The 23,378-nt window shown below is 42.8% G+C and overlaps 2 protein-coding genes across 7 annotated transcripts in view; one reads left to right on the top strand and one right to left on the bottom strand.

Moving 5' to 3' along the window:
* Positions 1 to 16,955, top strand: part of B3GAT2 (beta-1,3-glucuronyltransferase 2) — a 98,963-nt gene extending 82,008 nt beyond the window's left edge. Inside the window, exons 3-5 of one of the 2 annotated variants that reach the window (XM_061427145.1) lie at positions 11,900 to 12,048; positions 12,138 to 12,218; positions 16,831 to 16,955. In XM_061427145.1, the coding sequence (XP_061283129.1) occupies positions 11,900 to 12,048; positions 12,138 to 12,218; positions 16,831 to 16,929 (329 nt within the window). In that variant the 3' untranslated portion in view covers positions 16,930 to 16,955. Of the gene's footprint in view, positions 1 to 11,899; positions 12,049 to 12,137; positions 12,545 to 16,830 lie in introns of those variants that run through there. The other variant, XM_061427146.1, reaches the window with a different exon arrangement.
* SMAP1 (small ArfGAP 1) overlaps positions 12,545 to 23,378 on the bottom strand; it is a 189,302-nt gene continuing 178,468 nt past the window's right edge. For all 5 annotated transcript variants that reach the window (XM_061427139.1, XM_061427140.1, XM_061427142.1 and 2 more), the window contains 3 exons: positions 16,951 to 17,122; positions 15,777 to 16,081; positions 12,545 to 13,484 (listed from right to left, as the gene is read on the bottom strand). In XM_061427139.1, the coding sequence (XP_061283123.1) occupies positions 13,341 to 13,484; positions 15,777 to 16,081; positions 16,951 to 17,122 (621 nt within the window). In that variant the 3' untranslated portion in view covers positions 12,545 to 13,340. The remainder of the gene's footprint in view (positions 13,485 to 15,776; positions 16,082 to 16,950; positions 17,123 to 23,378) is intronic.

The raw sequence follows: 23,378 nt of genomic DNA, 5'->3' as shown, positions 1-23,378 counted from the left end.
TTAATGACCCAGATAACGACGATGGTGTGGTCACTCACCTAGAGCCAGACATCCTAGAGTGTGAAGTCAAGTGGACCTTAAGAAGCATTACTACCAGTAAAGCTAGTGGAGGTGATGGAATTTCAGCTAAGCTATTTCAAATCCTAAAAGATGATGCTTTTAAAGTGTTGGACTCAATATGTCAGCAAATTTGGAAAACTCAGCAGTGGCCACAGGACTGGAAAAGGTCAGTTTTCATCCCGATTCCAAAGAAGGGCAAGCCAAAGAATGTTCAAACTACTATACAATTGCACTCATTTTGCATGATAGTAAGTTTACGCTCAAAATCCTTCAAGCTAGGTTTCAGCAGTACTTAAGTCGAGAACTTCCAGATGTACAAGCTGGATTTAGAAAGGCAGAGGAACCAAAGATCAAATTGCCAACAACTGGATCATAGAGAAAGCAAGGGAATTCCAGAAAAACATCTACTTCTGCTTCATTGACTATGTTAAAGCCTTTCACTGTGTGGACCACAACACACTGTTAAAATTCTTAAAGAGATGGGAATACCACAGCTCATTAGGTGCCTCCTGAGAAACCTGTACACAGGTCAAGAAGCAACAGTTATAACCTTATGTGGAACAACTGACTGGTTCTGAATAGGGAAAGGAATATGACAAGGCTGTATACTGTCACCCTGTTTATTTAATTTGTATGCAGAGTACATCATACGAAATGCCTGGATGAATCACAAGCTGGAATCAAGATTGCCAGGAATATCAAGAACCTTAGATATGCAGATGACTCCACTCTAATGGCATAAAGTGAAGAGGAACTAAAGAGCCTCTTGGTGAAAGTGAAAGAGGAGAATGAAAGAGTTGGCTTGAAACTCAACATTCGAAAACTAAGATCATGGCATTTGTTCCCACAACTTCATGGTAATTAAAGGGGAAAAGGGGAAAACAGTGACAGAATTTCTTTTGGGGGGCTCCAAAATCACTGTGGACAGTGACCACAGCCATAAAATTTAAAAAGATGCTCCTTGCAAGGAAAGTTATGACCAACCTAGACAGCATATTAAAAAGCAGAGACATCACTTTGCTGACAAAGGTCTCTAGAGTCAAAGCTATTGGTTTTCCTAGTAGTCATGTATGGATGTGAGAGTTGGACCATCAAGAAGGGTGAGCACCAAATAATTGATACTTTCAAACTATGATGATGGACAAGACTCTTGAGAGTCCCTTGGAAAGCAAGGAGATCAAACCAGTCAATCCTAAAGGAAATCAACCGTAAATATTCATTGGAAGGACTGCTGTTAATGCTGAAGTTCTAATACTTTGGCCACCTGATGTGAAGTGCCAACTCATTGGAAAAGATTCCGATATTGGCAAAGATTGAAGGCCAAAGAAGGGGGCAGGCAAAAGATGAGATGGTTAAATAACATCACCGATTCAACAGACATGAATTTGAGCAAACTCCGGGAGATAGTGAAGGACAGGGAAGTCTGGTATGCTGCAATCGATGGGGTTGCAAAGAGTCGGACATGACTTAGTGACTGAACACACAGTTTAAGACAACAAAAACATAAAAGAGGAAGAGAAAAAGAATGGAATGGTATAGGCAAATGAACATAAGATGCAAATAGAAGAAAATGGATTACTTTACATTTGAGACATTTCATACAATTTTCATTGTAACCACAAAACATAAATGTAGAGCAGAAGCACAGACATAAAAAAGGAGGAACTGAGAAAAACATCTTAGATAACCACCAAACTAAAATGGCAGACAAATATAAAGAGAAAGCAACATGGAGATATAGAGCAATGAGAAACAAAAGATTAAAATGGCAGTACTAAGTCCTCATTAATTAATTACCCTATATGCAAATGAAGTGAATTCACCAGTCAAAAGACACAGAGTGGTTGGATGGATTAAAAATAAGACCCAAGTATATACTGTCTTCAAGAGACTCACCTCAGCTCTAAAGACAAACACAGGCTCAAAGTGAAGGAATGAAAGATAATACTCAAAGCAAAATCAGTCAAAAGAAACCAGGTGTAGCCATACTCCCCTCTCAGCTAAACTAGTCTTCAAGCCAAAAGTGGCAAGAAGAGACAAAGATGGACAGTATATAATGATAAAAGAAACAATTCAAGAAAACATAATGGATATGTGTGTGTGTGTATCCTAACATAGAAGTACCAGAAAATATAAAATAATCTTGAAAGAAAAGTTATGACCAACCTAGATAGCATATTGAAAAGCAGAGACATTACTTTGCCAATAAAGGTCTGTCTAGTCAAGGCTATGGTTTTTCCTGTGGTCATGTATGGATGTGAGAGTTGGACTGTGAAGAAACCTGAGTGCCAAAAAATTGATGCTTTTGAACTGTGGTGTTAGAGAAGACTCTTGAGAGTCCCTTGGACTGCAAGGAGATCCAACCAGTCCATTCTGAAGGAGATCAGCCCTGGGATTTCTTTGGAAGGAATGATGCTAAAGCTGAAACTCCAGTACTTTGGCAACCTCATGCAAAGAGTTGACTCATTGGAAAAGACTCTGATGCTGGGAGGGATTGGGGGCAGGAGAAGGGGATGACAGAGGATGAGATGGCTGGATGGCATCACTGACCCGATGGACGTGAGTCTGAGTGAACTCCGGGAGTTGGTGATGGACAGGGAGGCCTGGCGTGCTGTGATTCATGGGGTCGCAAAAAGTCGGACACGACTGAGCAACTGAACTGAACTGAAAAATTATTGTGTTGCTGACACCAACACAATAATAGTAGGAGGCTTTAACACTCCACTTACATCAGTGGGTAAATCATCCAGACAAAAAGTCAAGAAGGAAACAGCAGCCTTAAGTGAAATATTAGACCAGATAAACTTTATAAACTTATACACACTATTCCATCCAAATGTAGCAGAATGTACACTCTTCTCACATGCACATGGAACATTCTCAAGGAGAGATCATATGTTGGGACACAAAACAAGTCTCAATTAAGAATACTGAAATCATAACAAGCATCTTTTCTGATCAGAATGGTATGAAACTAGAAGTCAACTATAAGCAGAAAGCTGGAAAAATGACAAATATGTGGAGATTTCAGAACATGCTACTGAATAACTCTTGGGTCAATGAGGAAAGCAAGGGAGAAATTTTGAAATATCTGAAGACAAATGAAGATGAAAGTACCAAAATCTATGGGATGCAGTAAAACAGTATAGGAGGGAATTTTATAGCAATATAAACCTGTCTCAAGAAACAAGAAAAACTCAAACAATTTAACCTTATACCTAAGTGAACTAGAAAAAGAACAAATAAAGCCCAGAGTGAGCAGAAATAAGGAGACAGTGAAGATCATAGTGGAAATAAATGAAATACAGACTTTCAAGACAATAGACAAGATCAAGGAAACTAAGAGCTGATTCTTTGAAAATGTAAAAAAAAAAAAAAAAGCAAACCTTTAGCTATACTCACTAAAAAAAAAGAGAAAAGGCTCAGATAAATAAACTCAGGAATGAAAGAGAAGAAATTGCAAAGAATACAACAGAAATAAAAAGTATTATAAGAGAATACTATAAATAGCTGTATGTCAACACATTGGTTGACCTAGAAGAAATGGATGAATTCTTGGAATCATATAACCTTCCAAGACTGGATCATGAAGACACAGAAACTATGAATAGGCCAATCACTAGGAAGGAGATTGAACCGTCATCAAGAAAACAAAACTCCAGAACCAAATGGCTTCACAGGAGAATTCTACCAAAAATTCCAAGAAGATTTAATACCTGTGCTTCTCAAATTTTTCCCAAGAAACTTGAAGAGGAAGGAATGCTGCATAACTTAATAATAAAGTCAACATTATCCTGTTCCCCAAACCAAAAAGAGAAACAGACAAAAATGAAAATTACAGGCCAGTATCTTATGAGCATAGATGCAAAAAATCTCAACAGAGTATTAGCACACTAACTACATTAAAAGGATCATAAGTCATGATCAAGTGGGATTTATTATAAGGATACAAGAACGGTTCAACATCTGCAAATCAATCAGCATGATACACCTCCTTAACAAAATGAAAGATACATACATACATACATATATATATATAATCAATAGATGCAAAAAAAGCATTTGACAAAATTCAACACCCATAGAAAAACTCTCAATAAAATGGGTATAGAAGGAACATAAATAACATAATAAAGGCTATATATGTCAAGCCCACAGCTAACATTATATTTAATTGTGAAAAACTGAAAGCTATCACAAAGATCAGGACAAGACAAGGTTGCCCACTCTCACCACTCTTATTAACAGAGTATTAGAAGTCCTAGCGAGAGCTGTCAAGAAAAAGATATAAAGGGCACACAAATTGGAAAGGAAAAAGTAAAATGGTCACTTACAGAAGATATGATAGCTATATATACAAAACCCTAAAGTCTCCATCAAAAAAAAAAAAAAAAAACTATTAGAAGTAATAAATGAATACAGTAAAGTTTCAGTGTACAAAATTAGTATACAGAAATCGGCTGTGTTTCTATACACTAACAATGAATTATCAGAAAGAGAAATTAAGAAATGCCATTTATAATTTTAAAGAATACCTTGGAATAAATTTAACCAAGGAGGTAAAAGACCTGCATACTGAAAGCTATAAGACACTGATGAAAGAAACTGAAGAAGATGCAAAGAAATGGAGTTAATGTATGCTCATGGGTTGGAAAAATTGACACTATTAAAATCACAAGGAGCAATCTACAGATTCAATGTAATCCCTATCAAAATCCCAATGACATTTTCCACAGAAAATGGATAGAACAAAAAGTTCTAAAATTTATATGGATCCACAAGAGACGCCTAAATGGCCAAAATAAATAAATAAATAATGACAAAGAATGAAACTGGAGGTATCATGCTCCCTGATTTCAAATTATACTATAAAGGTGCAGTAATCAAAATAACATAGTATTGGCAGAAAAATAGACACATAGATAATGGAATGGAATTGAGGCCCCAGGAATAAATCCACATGTATATGGACAATTAACCCATAACAAAGGAGCAAGGAACATAAAATGGAGAAAGGACAGTTTCTTTAATAAATGATGTTGGGAAAACTAGACAGTGACATGCAAGAGTGAAACTTGACCATTATCTTACACCATATACAAAATTAACCTAAAATGGATTAAAGGCATGAATGTAAGGTCTGCAACTACAAAGCTCTTAGGCACAACCTTAGCAGTATATTCTTAATATAGATCTTAGCAATATCTTACTGGATGTGTTTCTTCAGGTAGGGAAAACAAAGGCAAAAATAAACAATTGGGACTATATTCAACTAGAAAGCTTCTGCACAGCAAAGGAAATCATCAACAAAATGAAAAGACAACCTACCAAATGGGAGATGATATCTGTAAATCATATATCTGATAAGGCACTAATATCCAAAATACATGAAGAACTCATACAGCTCAAGAACAACAACAACAAAACAATCCTGATTAAAAATTGGGCAGAAGATATGTAGACATACAGGTGACCAACAGGCACACAAAAAGATGTTAAACATCACTAATTATTAGGGAAATGCAAATCAAAAGCACAATGAGATACCATCTCACACCTGTTAGAATGGCTATCACCAAAACGGCAAGAAAAACAAATGTTGGAAAGCATATGGAGAAAAGGGTACACTCTCACACTGTTTGTGGGAATGTAAATTGGCACAGCTACCATAGCAACTATGGTATGTAAAACGGAATGGAGATTCCTAAAAAACAAAAAAAACCCCAAAAAACAGTAAGAATAATTAACTTCTAGCTATTCTACTTCTGGATATTTATCCAAGGAGCACAAAAACACTAATTCAAAGAAACATACACAACCCTGTGTTCTTGGCAGTATTATTTACAATAGCCAAAATATAAAAATAGCCCAAGCGCCCCTCGGTGAATGAATGGATAAAGATGTGGTATATACACACAATAGACTCCGTTATTTAAAAATTTTTTTAAAAAGATGAAATCCTGCCATTTGTGACATGGGATGGACTTTGAGGGTTATTATGCTAAGTGAAGTAAGTCAGGTAAAGACATTTAAATATGGTATGATGTCACTCATGTGTGTGGAATCTAGAAATACACAAATGAACCAAATGGAAGAAACACACAGATAGAGAGAACAGAGTAGTGGTTCCAGAGAGGAAGGCAGTCAGAGAGAACACCAAATGGGTAAAGACGGTCAGCTTTTTGTCGGTCACACTGTAGTGTGTACAGAAGTTGAAATACAATGTTGCACACATGAAACATGTTTCTAGTGATTCCATTATAAACATACATATTTTCATTCTACATTCTCTTCTGGATAAGTTATTACAAGATATTGAGTACAGTTCCCTGGGCCATACAGTAGATCCTTGTTGGTTATGTATTTTATATATAGGAGTATATGTATGTTCATCCCAAACTCCTAATTTATCTCCCCTCTTTCTCCTTTGGTAACCATAAGTTGGTTTTCTATGCCCCTGAGTCAGATCTTCATTTTGTAAATAAGTCCATTTGTATCATATTTTACATTCCACACAAAGGTGATATCATGGTTATTTGTCTTTCTCTGTCTGGCTTGATTCAGTCTGATAATCTCTAGGTCCATCCATGTTGCAGCAAAAGGCATTATCTCCTCCTCTGTATGACTAATACACCATTGTATGTATGTACCACATCGTCTTATCCATCCCTCTGTTGGTGGACATTTAGCTTGCTTCCATGCCTTGGCTATTATAAATAGTGCTGCTCTGAACACTGGGGTTGCAGAGTCAGACACAACTGAGCAACCAAGCACGAACACAAACACAGGGGAGGGGGGAGGCATATATATCCTCAGATTATAGTTTTCTCCAGGTATATGCTCAGCAGTAGGATTGCTGATCTTATGGTAATGTAACATCATAAACCAATGTTACCTCAACAAAAGATTTTACACGTTTACTGCTTTAAAAAAACTACTTATTTGGCGGCTCGAGTCGTAGCTGCGGCGTGCAGAATCATCTTGGCTTGTGAAATCTTTGTTGCGTTATGCAGGGTCCTTTGTCGAGGTGCACGATTCTTTAGTTCACGATTCTTTAGTTGTGGTGCACGGGCTTAGGTGTTTCTCGGCATGTGGGATCTCAGTTCCCCTACCAAGGACTGAATCTGCATCCTCTGCGTTGCAAGGAAGATTCTTAGCCACTAGACCACCAGGGAAGTCTCTAGTGCTTTTAAAAGTAATTTTTCATCTACATACTGCTTTAGATGCATCTCACAAATTTTGATGTTTTTGTTTTCAGTTTACCATTCTTTTCCCATTTTTTTTCTCTTTGATTTGTATTTAGAATTATGTGGTTTAGTTTCCAGATATTTGGGAGATTTTCCAGATATCTGTATATTATTGATTTCTATTTTGATTTTACTATGGTTAGAGAAACATTTGGGGCAATTTGCATTCTTTTAAATTAAGACTTATGGCCCAGACTAAGGCCTATTTTAATAATATCCCATGTGCACTTGAAAAGAAAGTGTATTCTGCTGTGTTGAGCGGGGTCCCTGGTGGCTCAGCTGGTAAAGAATCCACCTGCAATGAAGGAGACCTTGGTTTGATTCCTGGGTGGGGAAGTTCCACTGGAGAAGGGATAGGCTGCCCACTTCAGTATTCTTGGGCTTCCCTGGTGGCTCAGCTGGCAAAAAATCCACCTGCAATGCGGGAGACCTGGGTTTGACCCCTGGGTTGGGAAGATCCCCTGGGGTCCCAGTCAGACAGGACTGACAGACCAAGAATTTACTACGTGACAAATTTAAGGCCAAGTTGGTTGACAGTGTTAAGTCTTAAACATTCTTTCCTTTTTCAAATTTAGAAACATTTCAGTTGCTAGTTTTTCAAATATATTTTTTTCTATCCCCTGCTCCCATCTTTCATTCTGTTTCCATGACTTGTGTGTGTGTGTGTGTGTGTGTGTATTGGTGATTTTCCTTTTGTGTTTCCTTTGGCAGGTTTCTATTATTAATCTTTTATTCTGCAGTGTCTTATATTAATCTCACCTAGTGTATTTTTCATCTCAGACATTGTATTTCATCAGAGTGAGCTCACTTTGTTCTACTTAGCATGTTTAACCTTTCCCCTACCTTTTTGAACATCTTAACTGTTTTTATGTTTTAATACCCTTGTTCTAACTTCTATCATCTGTGCCATTTCTGCTGACTGAGTATGGGATTATAATTTCCTGCTTCTTTGCTCATCTGGTCATTTTTGTATCTGAGGCATTTACAAGTTGGTTGCTAGGTACTAGAAAAAAAATATGTGTTCAGTTATTTATAATAGATTGTATTTATATATACACTTATTTTACATACATACACACATGAAAGTAAAATAAATGTATATATAAGTACTTTACATACATATATACACACACATGGGCTTCCCTGGTGGCTCAGGTGCCTGCAATGCCGGAGACTTGGGTTCAATCCCTGGGTCAGGAAGATCCCCTGGATCAGGAAATGACACCTCACTCCAGTATTCTCGCCTGGAAAATTACACGGACGGAGGAGCCTGGTAGGCTACAGCCCACGTGATTGCAAAGAGTTGGACACGACCGAGCACACACAAAAAAACAAAAAATACACACCCATATGTAACTATACACACATGGGTGTGTATATAATTATGCGTTTGTAGATTATATAAGTAATTTACTATTAGCTTTTTTTCTGGGATACAATTAAGTTACTTAGATTCCTCTTTTCCAGGCTTACCTTGAGGTATGTAGGCAAAACGAGCCCAGGCTTCCTTTTAGCGCTTGTTTGGCCTCACGGTGGACCAGCGGCCATGCGAGCACTCTCCTGGGTGCCCTGCTCTCACCCGCTGCACCCTGGCTGTGGGGCATGTGGCCAGTCCAGCCCCGAGAGGCCTCCAGGGACTGACCCACCTCTTTCCAGTGTTTCCGGCCTGGCCTCGGGGAGTCTCAGCAGCATCTGCTGAGCAGACCCAGTGGGACTGGGGGCGAGTGCTCTGCAGACAGCCATGCTCCCGCTCCCCAGGGTGATGCCCCATGACTTCCAGGTGTCTTGTCCTCCCCGAGTTCTCAGCTCTGTTTCTCAGCTCAGAGGCAGCAGAGCTGTGTGTGTTTCCCTCCCCGGCGTGTGGCCTTGAAACACACTTCAAGCAGGACTCTGGGGCTCACAATTCTCTCTCTTCTTGGAGATCTGTCCTGTGCACCTCTTATCCAATGTCTGGAAACTACTTTTCCAAATGTTTTGTCTGGTTTGTATGGCAACAGAGAAAACCCAGCCCTTGCGGCATTAGCCGTATGTCTGTAGGTGGTGAACACACGCTGGGCCAGCCCGAGCTTCTAACTGGGAGGGACCAGACCCTCTGCCCTATTCCATCTGTGGAAACCAGGAGATCCTGCTCTGTGAAAGGGAACAACCAGCGTTCATTTGCACTTCATTTTTTACCCAACTGACCAGAATAGAGAGTCCTACTCCCATGATTTTTGTAAGGCTCCTAGAGTCTCAAAAGCTTCTGAAAAACATTTTTAAAACTAACATTTCAATTTCACTGACAAAAAAAAAGGGTACATACTTGAGGCATAGATAATTGGAAATGAAAAAAACTGTTGGAAGCAATGTTTAGGATGCTTGCTCAACTTCCAGAGGGTAGGTCCTCACTCTGAGGTTCACAGCAGGTTGAGACGATGCCCAGGGCTTGGCCTGATCACTGAGTGGTTCCTGGTGCTGCTGTGATCACTTCCTTTGGAGACCTCACTGAGCAAGGCCTGGCAAAGGGGGGAGGGGTGTGAACTGCCCCCCAACCCACACCCCACACTCCAGTGGGGCCAGGACAGGGCCTTGCAGCAAAGCAGCATGTAGCTTCCCGCTGGCCGCCACCTCTGCCTGAGGGGTGGACTCTGCCTCAGGGGTGGACTCTGCCTCATAACTGCTGTTACGAGCCTGCAGGATATTCCCGAGCTAAGGAAATCGAGAAAACACTGAATCCTCCAGTGGTCATGATGATGAATGTGTTAGTAAGGGAAAATGAAGGGGAACAGATCAAAGTGGCATCATTTAACTTTCACAGTGACTGCAGTACAATTGGGATCCGTTTTTTTTTTTTTTTTAATGAGAATGAGGAAATAAAATCAGTACCTTGAAGCCATGTGAGAAATACACCAGGACCTTCAGTCTGCTTGAGAAGGGCAGATGTTGAATTAGGAAAAGAGGATGAAGCTTATTGAAAACATTTAGAAAACCAGAAACCTTTTAACTCTTACTCTTGAGTTGACCGAGTAGAAGTCACTCTATTGTGTTAATTTGAACCTTTGGCTCTTGGGGGACCCATGGCTGTTGGAGCTACATCTGAGGAAGGCTTCAGACTTGTTAGCAAAGTGGGGTGAAATGCAGGGGGCCTATGCCACCTCCTCTCATCATATTAATAATATTTACAATGGAATTTACAGTTATGTGCTTTAGGGTCCTTTGAACGGAGCTGTGCAGTTAGTGGGGTCTTTCTGTTCCCTAATTTCACATCAGACATGAGGGGAGAGGGTGTCACGCCTCTCGTGGATGAGGAAATGGAGTTTCAGAATCGAGAAAGGCTCAGTGGCTGGGCCAGTTCTCAGCCACAGGGACCCACAGGAAATGGAGGCTGCTAACTCCGCGTTCTGCCAGGACACGCTGTCCCTGCGGGACTGGTGGATACACCAGGCTGGTCCTGGGATGACTGTAATTTGCAATCATCTCCTTGTTCTGCCCCACTCAGGCCCTCTGTACCCGCCTGAGTCTGCAGGTGGCACAGTGGTATCTCCCCAAAAGGCAGCGGGGCTGGGAGCATGGGTCAGGCCAGGCTGGCACCTGCAGAGGTTAAGAGGATGCCGCTGGGTGTTCCCACAGCTCCCCCACAGCTGACTGCAGTCATCTCATACTTGGCTAACTATCCTTTTGCAAAAAAGCAGCATAAATCAATCCAGTTCATGTAAGGAAGGGCAAAAACTTGCTAAGAAAACATTCCTGGAGATTGGTCCTCCGAACTGTAGAAGGTGCCTGGCTTTACAGTCAGCTTAGGCATGAGGAGCAGAGGTCGGGCGACAGACATCTAACAATCATGATGTCTGTGACAGCTGTTTGCAGACATGCCTTGTGGCACACTTAACGGCTGAGCCTTTAATACTGAGTTTGTTAAACTACAGATTAGATAGTAATGACTTTTCATTAAGGCCAAACCATTTAAGGAAATTGACACTACTTTGTATCCCTGAAAAATGAAATACAGAAACCAAATTTATCAAATGGCCTGACTTCCCCTGAACTGACTTACAGCCCCAACTCCCTTCAGATGGAATCAAACTGAAAACTTACAGCAAATTACTATTACAGAGTATTCATTTCCCAGCTAACTGACCTGATTGTATTGGTCAGTCTTCTGACCGCAAGGGCCATCAGAGCAGTGCTGGCTTCGGTAGGGACACAGGGAGGTGTCAGAGGTCACGTAGGGTAGGGACTCCCCCAGGGACGGGCAGTCTGTGTGGTTTTCAGCTGCGTTCAGGCCTCAGTCATTCCCACAGGGTGAAAGTGGAGGTGTGACGACCTCCATGAATTGCACCCTCTATCTTATCAACAGAGCAGACTTCATACTTTACAGTTGGCCTTCCGCAACCCTGGCACAGACCCTGATCGGGGCAGCAGACTCTGGTGCAATGGCAGACTGTCCTTCTGAGACTGTCACGCAGGTAACGCTCTGGTTCAACTCTGTGAACCAAGACTTGGCTCAAAATATGTACTGAAAAAACAACTTCTGACGTGACCAGATATATATATATATATTTTCTTTAAGTACACCAGTATCTTAAACTTTTTTTTTAACTTTTCTTACAAAGGATTTGCTGTAAGCCTTCAGGTCATCTTGTCCAACCCCAAAGCTGTATTCAAGCGCCGTGGGTCCCAGCCGGGGATGCAGGAATCTGACTTTTTGAGGCAGATCACGACCGTTGAAGAACTGGAACCAAAAGCAAATAACTGCACCAAGGTACTCCCTTCACTTGTGCCACCTTCCCCCGCCCCTGCCCTTGCTGTGTGCCTGCCTGAGCATGCCTACCCACCAGGTCTCCTCCCCAGGTCCTCGTGTGGCACACTCGGACGGAGAAGGTGAACCTCGCCAACGAGCCCAAGTACCACTTGGACACCGTGACGATTGAGGTGTGACGGGGCTGCCCTGCGCCTCGGGCGTGGGGGGCAGCGGGCGCAGACTCGGCTCCTGCCTCCATTTGTTCTGCATGTTCCCCTATGACCTGGACAGTCTCTGTACAGTACAGCTGAGGGCACGCAGGGTACCACTCTGAGAATCTGACTTGTATTCCCCTTGTTTGGCCTTATAATTGGTTAGAACTGAACAGATTTTTGAAACAGATGACAAGTATTTTGTCAACAATATGTTCCCAATTTGTGACTTTGCAACGTGAAGTAATTTTTGTCAGGTTGGTGGCAGTATACGTCACAGGAAATAAAACCCACAAAAAAAGGTCTATGGATTCATCTGTTTAATACAGGGATATGACATTTGTCAGTACTAGGCACCATAAAATGTAAACACAATCACTGTCATAAACCTGGATACACCTCAAGGACGAGTGGCTTGTTCAGTTACCCTGTTTGGATCCAGTGTGGAGAAAGGTCTCTTGCTAGGACTGTGTATACATAGGAAAAGACCCCACTTCCAAGGAAGGCAGGTAAAATCTGACTTCTTCAAACATGTGTTAAACTAAGTCATGTCATAACATCCAGGTTTATCTTCCTTTCACTAACCACGTTCCCTGTTAAGCACATCATAACAACAGCACAGTGAGGTGAATGTGACATAAAAGAGTCTGGATACACTAGAAAACAGTGCTCGGTGATACATTGACATTCATTCTATTTATATGATTAAACATTTGATCATACAGTACCTTCCTACAGGATTACTGGCTAATCTGGGGGTGGGGCTCATACTGTTAGAGGTATTACTAACATGATAACTACTTCCCTTATATGCAAACATGAGAGCTATAATTTCATCAAGAGGGAAACTGATTATGCATGTTGACTGAGCAGCTTCCCAGAGACTGTGTCTGCGAAATTCTGGGAATTGTGAGCAAAGCTGCCCTTGACATGGAACGGTTTCTCAACCTGCTTTTCACCACAGCAAATTCAATCAGTACAGACCAACACGGTCAATCAGGTAACTCTTAATATGAACAAATGGGGGAAAAGAAAAAAACATGTATGTACATGAATGGACAGGGGAACCGGGCGTGTCTGAGCAGGAATGCTGGCGGGGGCTCACTTCCACAGCTGCGTGCTGAGCGTCTGCCCCGACGAGCCCCCGGGCCAGCCCGCAGCCCCCGCCGAGGTGCTGGGCGGCTGCCCGAAGCCCGCTGCCGAGGCCGCGCCACCCAAGCTCAGGCCAGCCATCTGCTGGTTCACCTGCGAACACAGAAAAGCCTTCACTTCAGTTGTTGTTTCTTCAGCCGCCGCTGCACACTGTTCACGGCCAGCCTGTTTTCCCAGAGGCAGCCTTTACCTGAAGCTGACACAGTCAGACTCGGAAGTGTAATAACCATTCTAAGTACTTTTCATCCATGTGAAAAGCAATCCAAGCCCTGGGGTAAAAGCAGACGACCACACAATGCTTTCTCTTGGCCTCCCATTTCCTTCCACACGTTAGCCCTGCCCATCAAGTAATCTCAAATCAGTTTATATTTATTCACTTTCTGGACTCAATTTCTTGTCCCCCAAAGATGAACCACAAGTGAAAAAGTACCAAGGCAATCTTTGAATTCGTATCTGAATACACTACTCCAACTTTCAACTACACTAGAAGAGAGTGCTTTAACTACTAAAGACTAAGGAAATGTTTAAAAGTAAAATACTCCAAAATTATGAATTGTATATGATGGCAACTGTTCTCCTGTTACTCAAGTCTTAAATACCTCAATATACTTTCTAAATATTAAAAAGTCATAAAGCATATTTTTCTTTTGCTACGTAAGTATCTAAAATTAATTTACATTATATGACAAGAGGTGCAGGATTACATGTACTTTTCTTCCAGACTGGAGTTTCACCTGCTTTTTGTGTGTACACATACGACTGGAGTCGTAAGTGTACATAATAAGCCTCCCGCGCTCAGTCGTGTCTGACTCTTTGCGGCCCCATGGACGGTGGCCCACTAGACTCCTCTCTCCATAGGATTCTCCAGGCAGGAATACTGGAGTGGGTTGCCATGCCCTCCTCCTAGAGATCTTCCCATCCCAGGGACTGAACCCCTGTCTCCTGCACTGGCAGGTGGATTCTTCACCACTAGCACCACCAGGGCAGCTCAAGCCTCCTGAGCCTTCTCCTTCTCACTTCTAAGACGGATGCGGAGTGAAGGAAAGGCAAGGAGATTTACCACAAAGTACAGTGGATTCAAAACCTGTGCTCAGGGTGGAACTGTATTAATAAAGTTAATTTGTCTACAGTTCCTCAAAGACAGTAATATTAACCACGTCACCAATGAAGCATCATAGAGGGGCAGGTCACTTCTTCCCAGGTGCTAAACGATGTCTTAACCCTCCTGCCATGGCCTGCAGATGCCGCCAGAGAGTGCTGGAGCAGAGCATCCCCTTCGGCACACCTGGAAATAATGCAGGGAAGCCCCGGCCCACCACCCGGGTTCAGAGGCCACTCTAACCTGAGCAGGGTCTGCACCAGCATTCTGGCCACACAAAGGCTCTTACTGACATTTGGTACTTACAATTTTTGAAATGCCCAGACAGCAGAGATCAATGTCATATAAACACTCCTTTAAACAGTGATAGTAAAAATTACTTGGAATATTCATGGGCTATACAGTGATTTTGCTAATGTTAATTAAAAATCACTATATACAGTCCTATTCTCTGAATCTGCAGAGAACAGAAATCAAGGGCAGCCAAATACTAGAGGAACATCAAACAGGAAGCATACAAAGAAGGGTGGGAGATGAACCTACATCTGAGGTCTCTGTCTATGGAGCCAGAGAGAAGTCAGAATGGATTTGAAAGAGGAAACACTAAAATGCCATCTCCTGGCTCTTAACTAACAGGCAGAAATGGGATCTTGAAACATGAGATGTAGGACACAAATAAGGATTTGCTTGTATCTTACGGGAATTCCTGAACTAGTGGGTATTCTTTTTAAACATAAATGTGATTATAATATAAGAAATACAACTCTACAAACACATTTAAACAAAAAGATTCTTTATACATCCATGCACAGTAGCCATGGAGAACAGCCTAGATCTCTCAGAAATAGTGCTGTGAGAATGCAAGACTGGGTTTTTTTTTCCCTAATTTGTGGAAGTTACCAAGAACCCTTGAAATTATTAGCGAAAATAAATTGGTCTAAGTTGTTGACATAAACGCCCTCTCAGGGAGCTGGGTTAAGGCTCGGCACGCTAATTTCAAAAAATGCCCAAGATAACGTCTAGCTGTTACACAAACAAATATGGACACTCAACAGTTACAGCTGTGCTGGAATCGGAAATGAAAAACTACGCAACATTCTCTACAGAATGTTCTAAATACAGGAGCAATGGCAGCTCATTTGTCTATCTATTGAGACAGTTTTGACCTTTTATAACATTCTCCCTACTCAATTCTTTCTGCCAGATTGTTACAAGTTAAAAACAAACAAACCCGTTGACCAGATAGACCTGGTCTGACTCTGGAGAGGCTGGGGGGTAGTGCCTACCTGGGGGAGGTTCCATGGGCTCTGCGGAGCTGGCTGCAGGCCAAATTTCCCCTGGGCTGCGCCCAAGTGAGCGACCATCCCTGGGGGCCCGACCACACCCTGCGCCAGCGGCATCACAGCAGTCTGTGCGCTGCCCATGAAGCCATTGGGCACCGGCACGCCCACCATCATGCCCGCGCTTGGCCCCAGTGAGCTGCCCACCAGGCCAGGCGCCGCGGGCACAGGCACGCCCATGGACGGGAAGCCTGGAAACGCAGCCGGTGCTTGTGAGGTAAACGGTAGATTCGTGGGTCCCATAAACACACCTGCAGCAGAAGAACCAAGCAAAGAAAACGCATGAGACAACTGAGATATTGCACACTGCTGCCCTCAATGAGCACAGACAAAGGATGACCAGCTCTAAACTGCCCATGGCAAAAACTTTAATTCCGGTCTGGCTGCTCCTACAGCTCAGGCCAGCTCACACCTTACACCCTCAGGGCCGGTTACTTCCAGAAAGCAGACAAATCAGCTACGAGCCTGAGCAAATTAGAGTGGATGAATCTTGTGCAGCAGCCACATAACATGCCCACTGTGAAGACCAGACGACACAGCAGGGGCTGCTGCTGCTCTGCACGCTCATCTCTCACGACCAGATAAACAGTCAGACCTGACGGCATCTGGTTTTAATGGAGGCAGCTGGGATGTCATATAATTTCAGTTCACATGTGAAATGCAGCCTGTTATTTCAGAGGAAATGACAGACTAAAACTGCAAACAGTAAATCTTACCATGCTAGTATTTCTTTATAATTATGTTTTTAAAAAATCTCAGAGTTCTTTTGATTTCATGTGTTATCTCAGACTTACTGCTTAACTTATAGAAAAAATACCACAGTGTACAGTTATAAGCTTCATGCAAATCAAGCTTAAATAATTCTTCAAAGATAATCCATTTCCTGTAAGGCTTGTGAAACAATATTAAGTAATATGACACCAAGCTGTTAATCTCAAATGAATAAAGTTTTGTGCATCCTGTATATGCCTTCTATTTCCTAATGCTTCTTTCATGTCAGTTTTGTAGTTGTGCAAACTGCAACAACAGAAGCACTCATTACACAGGACAAACAGGAAGAAACATCATTGACATTCTAAAACCGCAACGGCTGCACTGAAGGCAGGTTTCGATGAATTACCAGGAGCACCCTGCTGCTGGATGGCCCCGGCGCCATACAGAGACAAGATGGAGTCTTTGGAGAGCTGCTTCTTGGCCACCTCTTCTGACTTTGCAGCTTGCTCAGTGAACAGATCCAGATCCCCAGATGTCACTGCAGACAGAGTGGCAGCTGCTGGTGCAGAGGACGTCCCCTGAGACAGATACCAAAACAGGCTGTCGAATTCCACATCACAAACCAGAGCTCACCCATTCCTTGGCATCCAAATGAAGCTGTGAAATTAGAAACTAAACAAACGCAGAAGGTAAAACGGTGACACTGAAGAGAATCACTCCCGAGCCCAGGCAAGACCAACAAGCAGGATAAGGGGCTGACACCTCCTGTTTTGAACCTGAAAATGTAAATGAAGTAGACAGAACCTCTGATGCAGAACTTTCCATCACATCCTGGCCACAGCGGCTTCAACAATAGGCATGTGGTGCTGCCCGACGACCAGGATTCCTGGGAGATGTTTGGGCATCTCCTGCAGCAACTACTGCTTCAAAGGAATGGGTATCCCTTAGAATAAAGAACATTTCTATAGCTATAGAAGACTGCAGGACATTCCTGTAATGACTGATTTTGTCATCTCTCGGGGGAAAAAAAAGTATTGTTTTTCTAAAGCAACATCATGATATTTTTATGAACCTAATCTAATCCATTTTAACCACAACATTAGAATGTTTCCAGACTACCCAGAAATGAGGAACAGCAAATGTGCAACCACCTACACTCTCCCTGACACTTTGCATTCTGCTATGGACAGAAGTGAAGTAAAGTGAAGTCACTCAGTCGTGTCCGACTCTTAGCGACCCCATGGACTGTAGCCTACCAGACTCCTCTGTCCATGGGATTTTCCAGGCAAGAGTACTGGAGTGGGTTGCCATTTCCTTCTCCAGGAGATCTTCCCGACCCAGGGATCGAATCCAGGTCTCCCGCATTGTAGGCAGACGCTTTAGTGTCTGAGCCACCAGGGAAGTCTTGCTATGGACAGGGGTAAGTACAAATAAATACAAATAAACATGTGGACATTTAACACAAAACAAAAATTTTCACTTAATCTCCTATATCTTGCACATACACACACAGTAATACACAGCCACAACTGATACCTCATTTTAATCATCTATACAATAATCACATTTGTATATAAGGAATTGACTTAGATATGAAGAGTTTCAAAGAAATCTATGAAGGCTAGTAAAAACTGGATACGTCTTCTCAAATTATAAAATAAGGTGAGCAGCAAACAGAAGTTAAATCATATCTATGATTTGGCTTGAATTTTTTAAAAAATCAAACATTTAATGTCTTCGCTAAAAAACCTCCCAATAAACTACTATCCATGCTCATAGCTAACTTAAAGAGAACAGTATTTTCAATCTATTATTAACAAATTAAGCAAGAATTTTAAGATAGGAAAAAACCATGTATCTTTGCAAAAGATCTGAAATGTGTAAGAAATCAAACATGATGGGATTCAAATGTAACAGTGGGCTTGAATCAAATACACATGCAGCACCAATGCAGCAGCAGAAGGCAGGGCTGAGAGTGCGGGCCTCACAGCTCCCACAGGCCCTAGACTATCACGCCACCGTCCCACGCTCTCCCTGGGGCCTGGGGAGAGGAGCGGCCTCGAAGCTGAGCCTGGGGACCACAAGGCGCGCTCTGCACAATGGTGCGTCAACTGTTCACATTGCTAGATAACAGAGCAACCACCTCCCTGAGTGATCTTCCATCCTAGTTTCTGTTAGTTTCTGTTTCTGCTTCAAAGGAATGGGCATCCCTTAGAATAAAGAACATTTCTACAGCTACAGCAAGACTGCAAGACGGTCCCACATGACTGATTTTGTTGTCTTTGGGGGGAAAAAAAGTTTTGTTTTTCAAAAGCAACATCATGGTATTTTTATGAATCTAATCTAATCCACTAGATCTTCCATCTTAGTTTCTGTTCAAATCTGAGAACCTGCCCCAAACCCTGAGGTCTATTCCCCAAGGAGGGTACACACTTATGAGAACACCCAAAGTGCTGGGGAGGCCACGACTGCGTCTCACACTAGAGCAGCCTCCTGCTCCAGACACAGACATTTCTTCTGATGAATGCCTGCCTCCGTGTGGATGCAGGCTAAGCAGAGCCGCACCAAGCAGCCTGGCTAGTAAGCCTTCCCACTGCTGTTTGCTTGAGGGGCTCCACGAGCTGGCACGACCACTCCAAGGTAAAGGAGGACAAGGCTGACAGTCAGCGTGCACTTCTGGAGGCCGCAGGACTCCAGCCAAAGGCTCTTTGGATCTGGAGCCAAGCCAAACCACGGTGCCTGGGTCTAGATGCTGTGGGGACGTGTATATTACAGACAGGACAGGTGAGGGGTGGGTTCCACATGTCTCCTCTGGGGACACTGGAATGACTCCTCTCAACCTGAAATACACGTGGACTCTTGGGTCAGCTGAGGGCTCCCAGCCCCTCAGGGAAGACCCCACAGCCAAATGGAGAGCTGTCGGGAATCCAGCCCAGCACATACTCACATAAGGGTAACTGACCAGAATTCGTACCACACTCGGAAAATCGGGACTGAAAGAAGATGGGGTTCAGAACCCACCAAATTAGGAGACTACGTACAGCCTGTGCATAAAACATGTGCTTGAACTCACCCCTCCCTCCCCGGATTTTTAAAGACATCATTTTGAAACCATGTCTGGATTAGTCTTCACATGTAGTTTGAACGGAAGATGATTCTGTGTATACAATTATTTTAGAGGAATCAATAAAACGAGCATAACTTTGGTCCAAAAACAGTATTCCATAAAAAGAATTAGGTGTGGCTTTAACAACCCACCCTGTTTCCTCCAACTACAGAGGCAGACAGCCTGAGCCTGAAGGCTAGGGCTCACTCCGCTCACCCCCGGCACAGAGGAGCCGAGTCACGGCCGGGCTCACGCCGCCCACCCTGGGCACAGGGGAGCCGCGTCACGGCCGGGCTCACTCTGCCCACCCCGGGCACAGGGGAGCGGCGCCCACAGCCGGACTCACGCCGCTCACCCCGGGCAGAGAGGAGCTGCGCCCACAGCCGGACTCACGCCGCCCACCCCGGGCAGAGGGGAGCAGCACCCACAGCCAGACTCACGCCGCCCACCCCAGGCAGAGGGGAGCTGCGCCCATGGCCGGGCTCACGCTGCCCACCCTGGCCACAGAGGAGCCGCACCCGCGACCGGGCTCACACTGCCCACCCCGGGCACAGAGGAGCCACGTCACGGCCGGGGTCATGCAGCCCACCCCGGGCAGAGGGGAGCTGCGCCTGCAGCTGGGCTCACGCTGCCCACCCTGGGCAGAGGGGAGCCACACCCGCGGCTGGGCTCACACCGCACAGGGAGCCTGCTCCAGCCTGCACCTGCTCTAACTCTGGACGGGGCCTCGGCCGGGAGGGGCAAGGCAGCTCTTACCCGCCGAGCACGCTAGACCAAAAGAAACTACTTTTCACGCTTGCACAGCTACGGTATTAGCCTTAGACGATTTTTCACTACCACACATCCCCTCACCTGCACACATTCACAAGGTCGTGAACGTTAACTGAAACAGTACTAGCAACACTCAGTTCCTCCTGTCCTCGGCTGGGGGAGGGAGGAGAGGGGACAAAGCCATAAAATAAAGCTATTGTTTCTGAAAATAAACAGTAATGCTGCACTTAAACTAATGAGTCCTAAGAAATCTATTCGCTCAATTCTAGTGGTTAATTATACAATGACTATCATAATGATAATATGTGTAACAAAAACATATGTCTTTAGTCTTAATAAGACATGAGTTCTTCCTTGGTAATACTTTCTGTCCAATTCCCATTTGGCTCAGGTTTTCTACAGAAAAGGAAAAATTTTAAATCTTAAGCTGTATGCTTAAAAGTAACCCATGTTCCTGAAAGTTTACATATTTCACCTTAAAGACAACACTGCATGTTATCACTTATATGTGGAGTCTTTAAAATAAACAAGAAAGGCAAACCCATAGAAACAGAGAAGAATGGTGGTTGCCAGTGGCGCAGGAGGAAGGGAAATAAAAGGGAACAAATTTATAGTCATAAGATCAATGAGCCCTGAGGATCTAAGGCATAACATAGGTGATTATACTGTACTGAATAAATGAAATTTGATGAGAGTAGATTTTAGGGATTTTCAACAAAATTAAATTTTTAAGATGATGGATAAGTTAAGTTGGTGGTAGGAATCTTTTCAATTACATTTCAATAAAGCTGAAAAAAAAATTTAAAGTATTTAACAATTTATAATTCTAAAAAAAAAGATGTGATTGACAAGGAATTAAATCTTCAAATATACAAACATCTCAATATAAAAAACAACCCAATTAAAAAATAATGGGTAGAAGATCTAAATAGGCATTTCTACAAAGAAGATATACAGATGGCTAAAAAGCACATGAAAAAATGCTCAACATAACTAATTAAGAGAAATGCAAATCAAAACTACAATGAAGTATCACCTCACTCCAGTCAAAATGGTCGTCATCGAAAAGCCTACAAACAATACATGCTGGAGAGGGCGCAAAGAAAAGGGAGCCCTTCTGCACCGCTGGGGCTTCCCAGGTGGCTCGGTGGTGAAGAATCTGCCTGACAGGCAGGAGAGGCGGGTTCAGCCTCTAGGTTGGGAAGACCCCCTGCAGAAGGCAATGGCAATGCACTCCAGGTTCTTGCCTGAGAAATCCCATGGACAGAGGAGCCTAGCAAGCTACAGTCCACAGGGTTGCAAAGAGTTGGACACGACTTAGTGACTAAACCACCACCATCATCTACACAGTTAACAGGAATGTAAATTGCAGCCACTATGGAGAACAGTACGGAGGCTCCTTTAAAACCTAAAAATAGAACTACCACATGATCCAGCAATTCCGCTCCTGTGCATATATCCAGAGAAAACCATAATTAGAAAACATACATGCACCCCAGCACTATTTACAATAGCCAGGACATGGAAGCAACTTACACATCCATCAACAGATGAATGGATAAAGATGTGGTACGTATATACAATGGAGTATTTGTTGTTGTTTAGTTGTTAAATGATGTCCAGCTCTTCTGCAACCCCATGGACTATGGCTTGCCAGGTTCCCCTGTCCATGGTATTTCTCAGGCAAGAGTACTGGAGTCGGTTGCCATTTCCTTCTCCAGGGGAGCTTCCTGACCCAGGGATCAAACCTGTGTCTCATTCATTGGCAGGTGGATTCTTTACCACCAAGCCACCAAGGAGGCCCAATGGAATATTGCTGCTGCTGCTGCTAAGTCGTTTCAGTCGTGTCCAACTCTGTGCAACCCCGCAGATGGCAGCCCACCAGGCTCCCCGTCCCTGGGATTCTCCAGGCAAGAATACTGGAGTGGGTTGCCATTTCCTTCTCCAAGCCACCAGGGAGGCCCAATGGAATACTACTCAGCCTTTAAAAAGAATGAAATAATGCCACTGGTGAAGTAAGTCAGACAGAGAAAGACAAGTACCATATGACACCACTTATATGTGGAATAAGTTCATTCCACATGAACTTATAAGAAAGAAGTTCATTTACAAAACAGAAACTTATTTACAAAACAGAAATATAGGCTCACAGACAGAAAACAAACTTACGGTCACCCAAAGGGAAAGAGAAGGGGAGGAATAAATTAGGAGTTTGGGATTAACACACACACACAGTACTATGTATAAAACAGATAACATCTAGGACCTACTGTACAGCATGGGGAACGATACTCAATATTTTATAATAACCTGTAAGGAAAAGGAATCTGAAAAACAACATATATATATAACTGAATCACTCTGCCATAAACCTGAAACTAACACAGCATTGTAAATCAACTATAGTTTAATTTTTTTAAAAAAAGAATAAAGGCAAAAAAAAAAAAGAAAAAAACATGAAATCCCATGTAATGTTAAGAAGGTAAGTCAAAATTTCTTAATCATTGGTACTTTTAAAAAATCTTGATCACTAATATTGTCTTCTAATTTTTAAAAAATCATAAAAATTAAAAAGTAAGGAACACTTGCTAAAAAATCATGTGTTTGTCTTCATTAAAAAAAGAATATGAGTATTGAGTTTGCTAGAATTTCTTGTTCTGGGTTTTCCTGCACCAATGAACACAAATGAACTTATTTACAAAACAGAAGGAAACACTGTCCAGAGCTGGATCGACAGGAGCAGGAGAAAAAGACAACTGGCTTTTAGGACATGTTCACATACCCACAGTTCAAAACCTCTTATGGAAGTACCCTGTGGATCACGGGCAAGGCTGAAACAGTTCGACTTTCCCCACTTACTCATTCTAAACTCTGTCTGTCTAAAAAGTAAGAGTCAACAAACTTCAGGGGATGACTACTTAGGCTTTGTGGGTCACAGAGTATCTACTACTACCTAG

Source organism: Bos javanicus, chromosome 9, assembly GCF_032452875.1.
Source record: "Bos javanicus breed banteng chromosome 9, ARS-OSU_banteng_1.0, whole genome shotgun sequence".
Taxonomy (NCBI): domain Eukaryota; kingdom Metazoa; phylum Chordata; class Mammalia; order Artiodactyla; family Bovidae; genus Bos; species Bos javanicus.
Note: the sequence above shows the minus strand (reverse complement) of the source record. Positions and strands in the feature narration are given on the sequence as shown.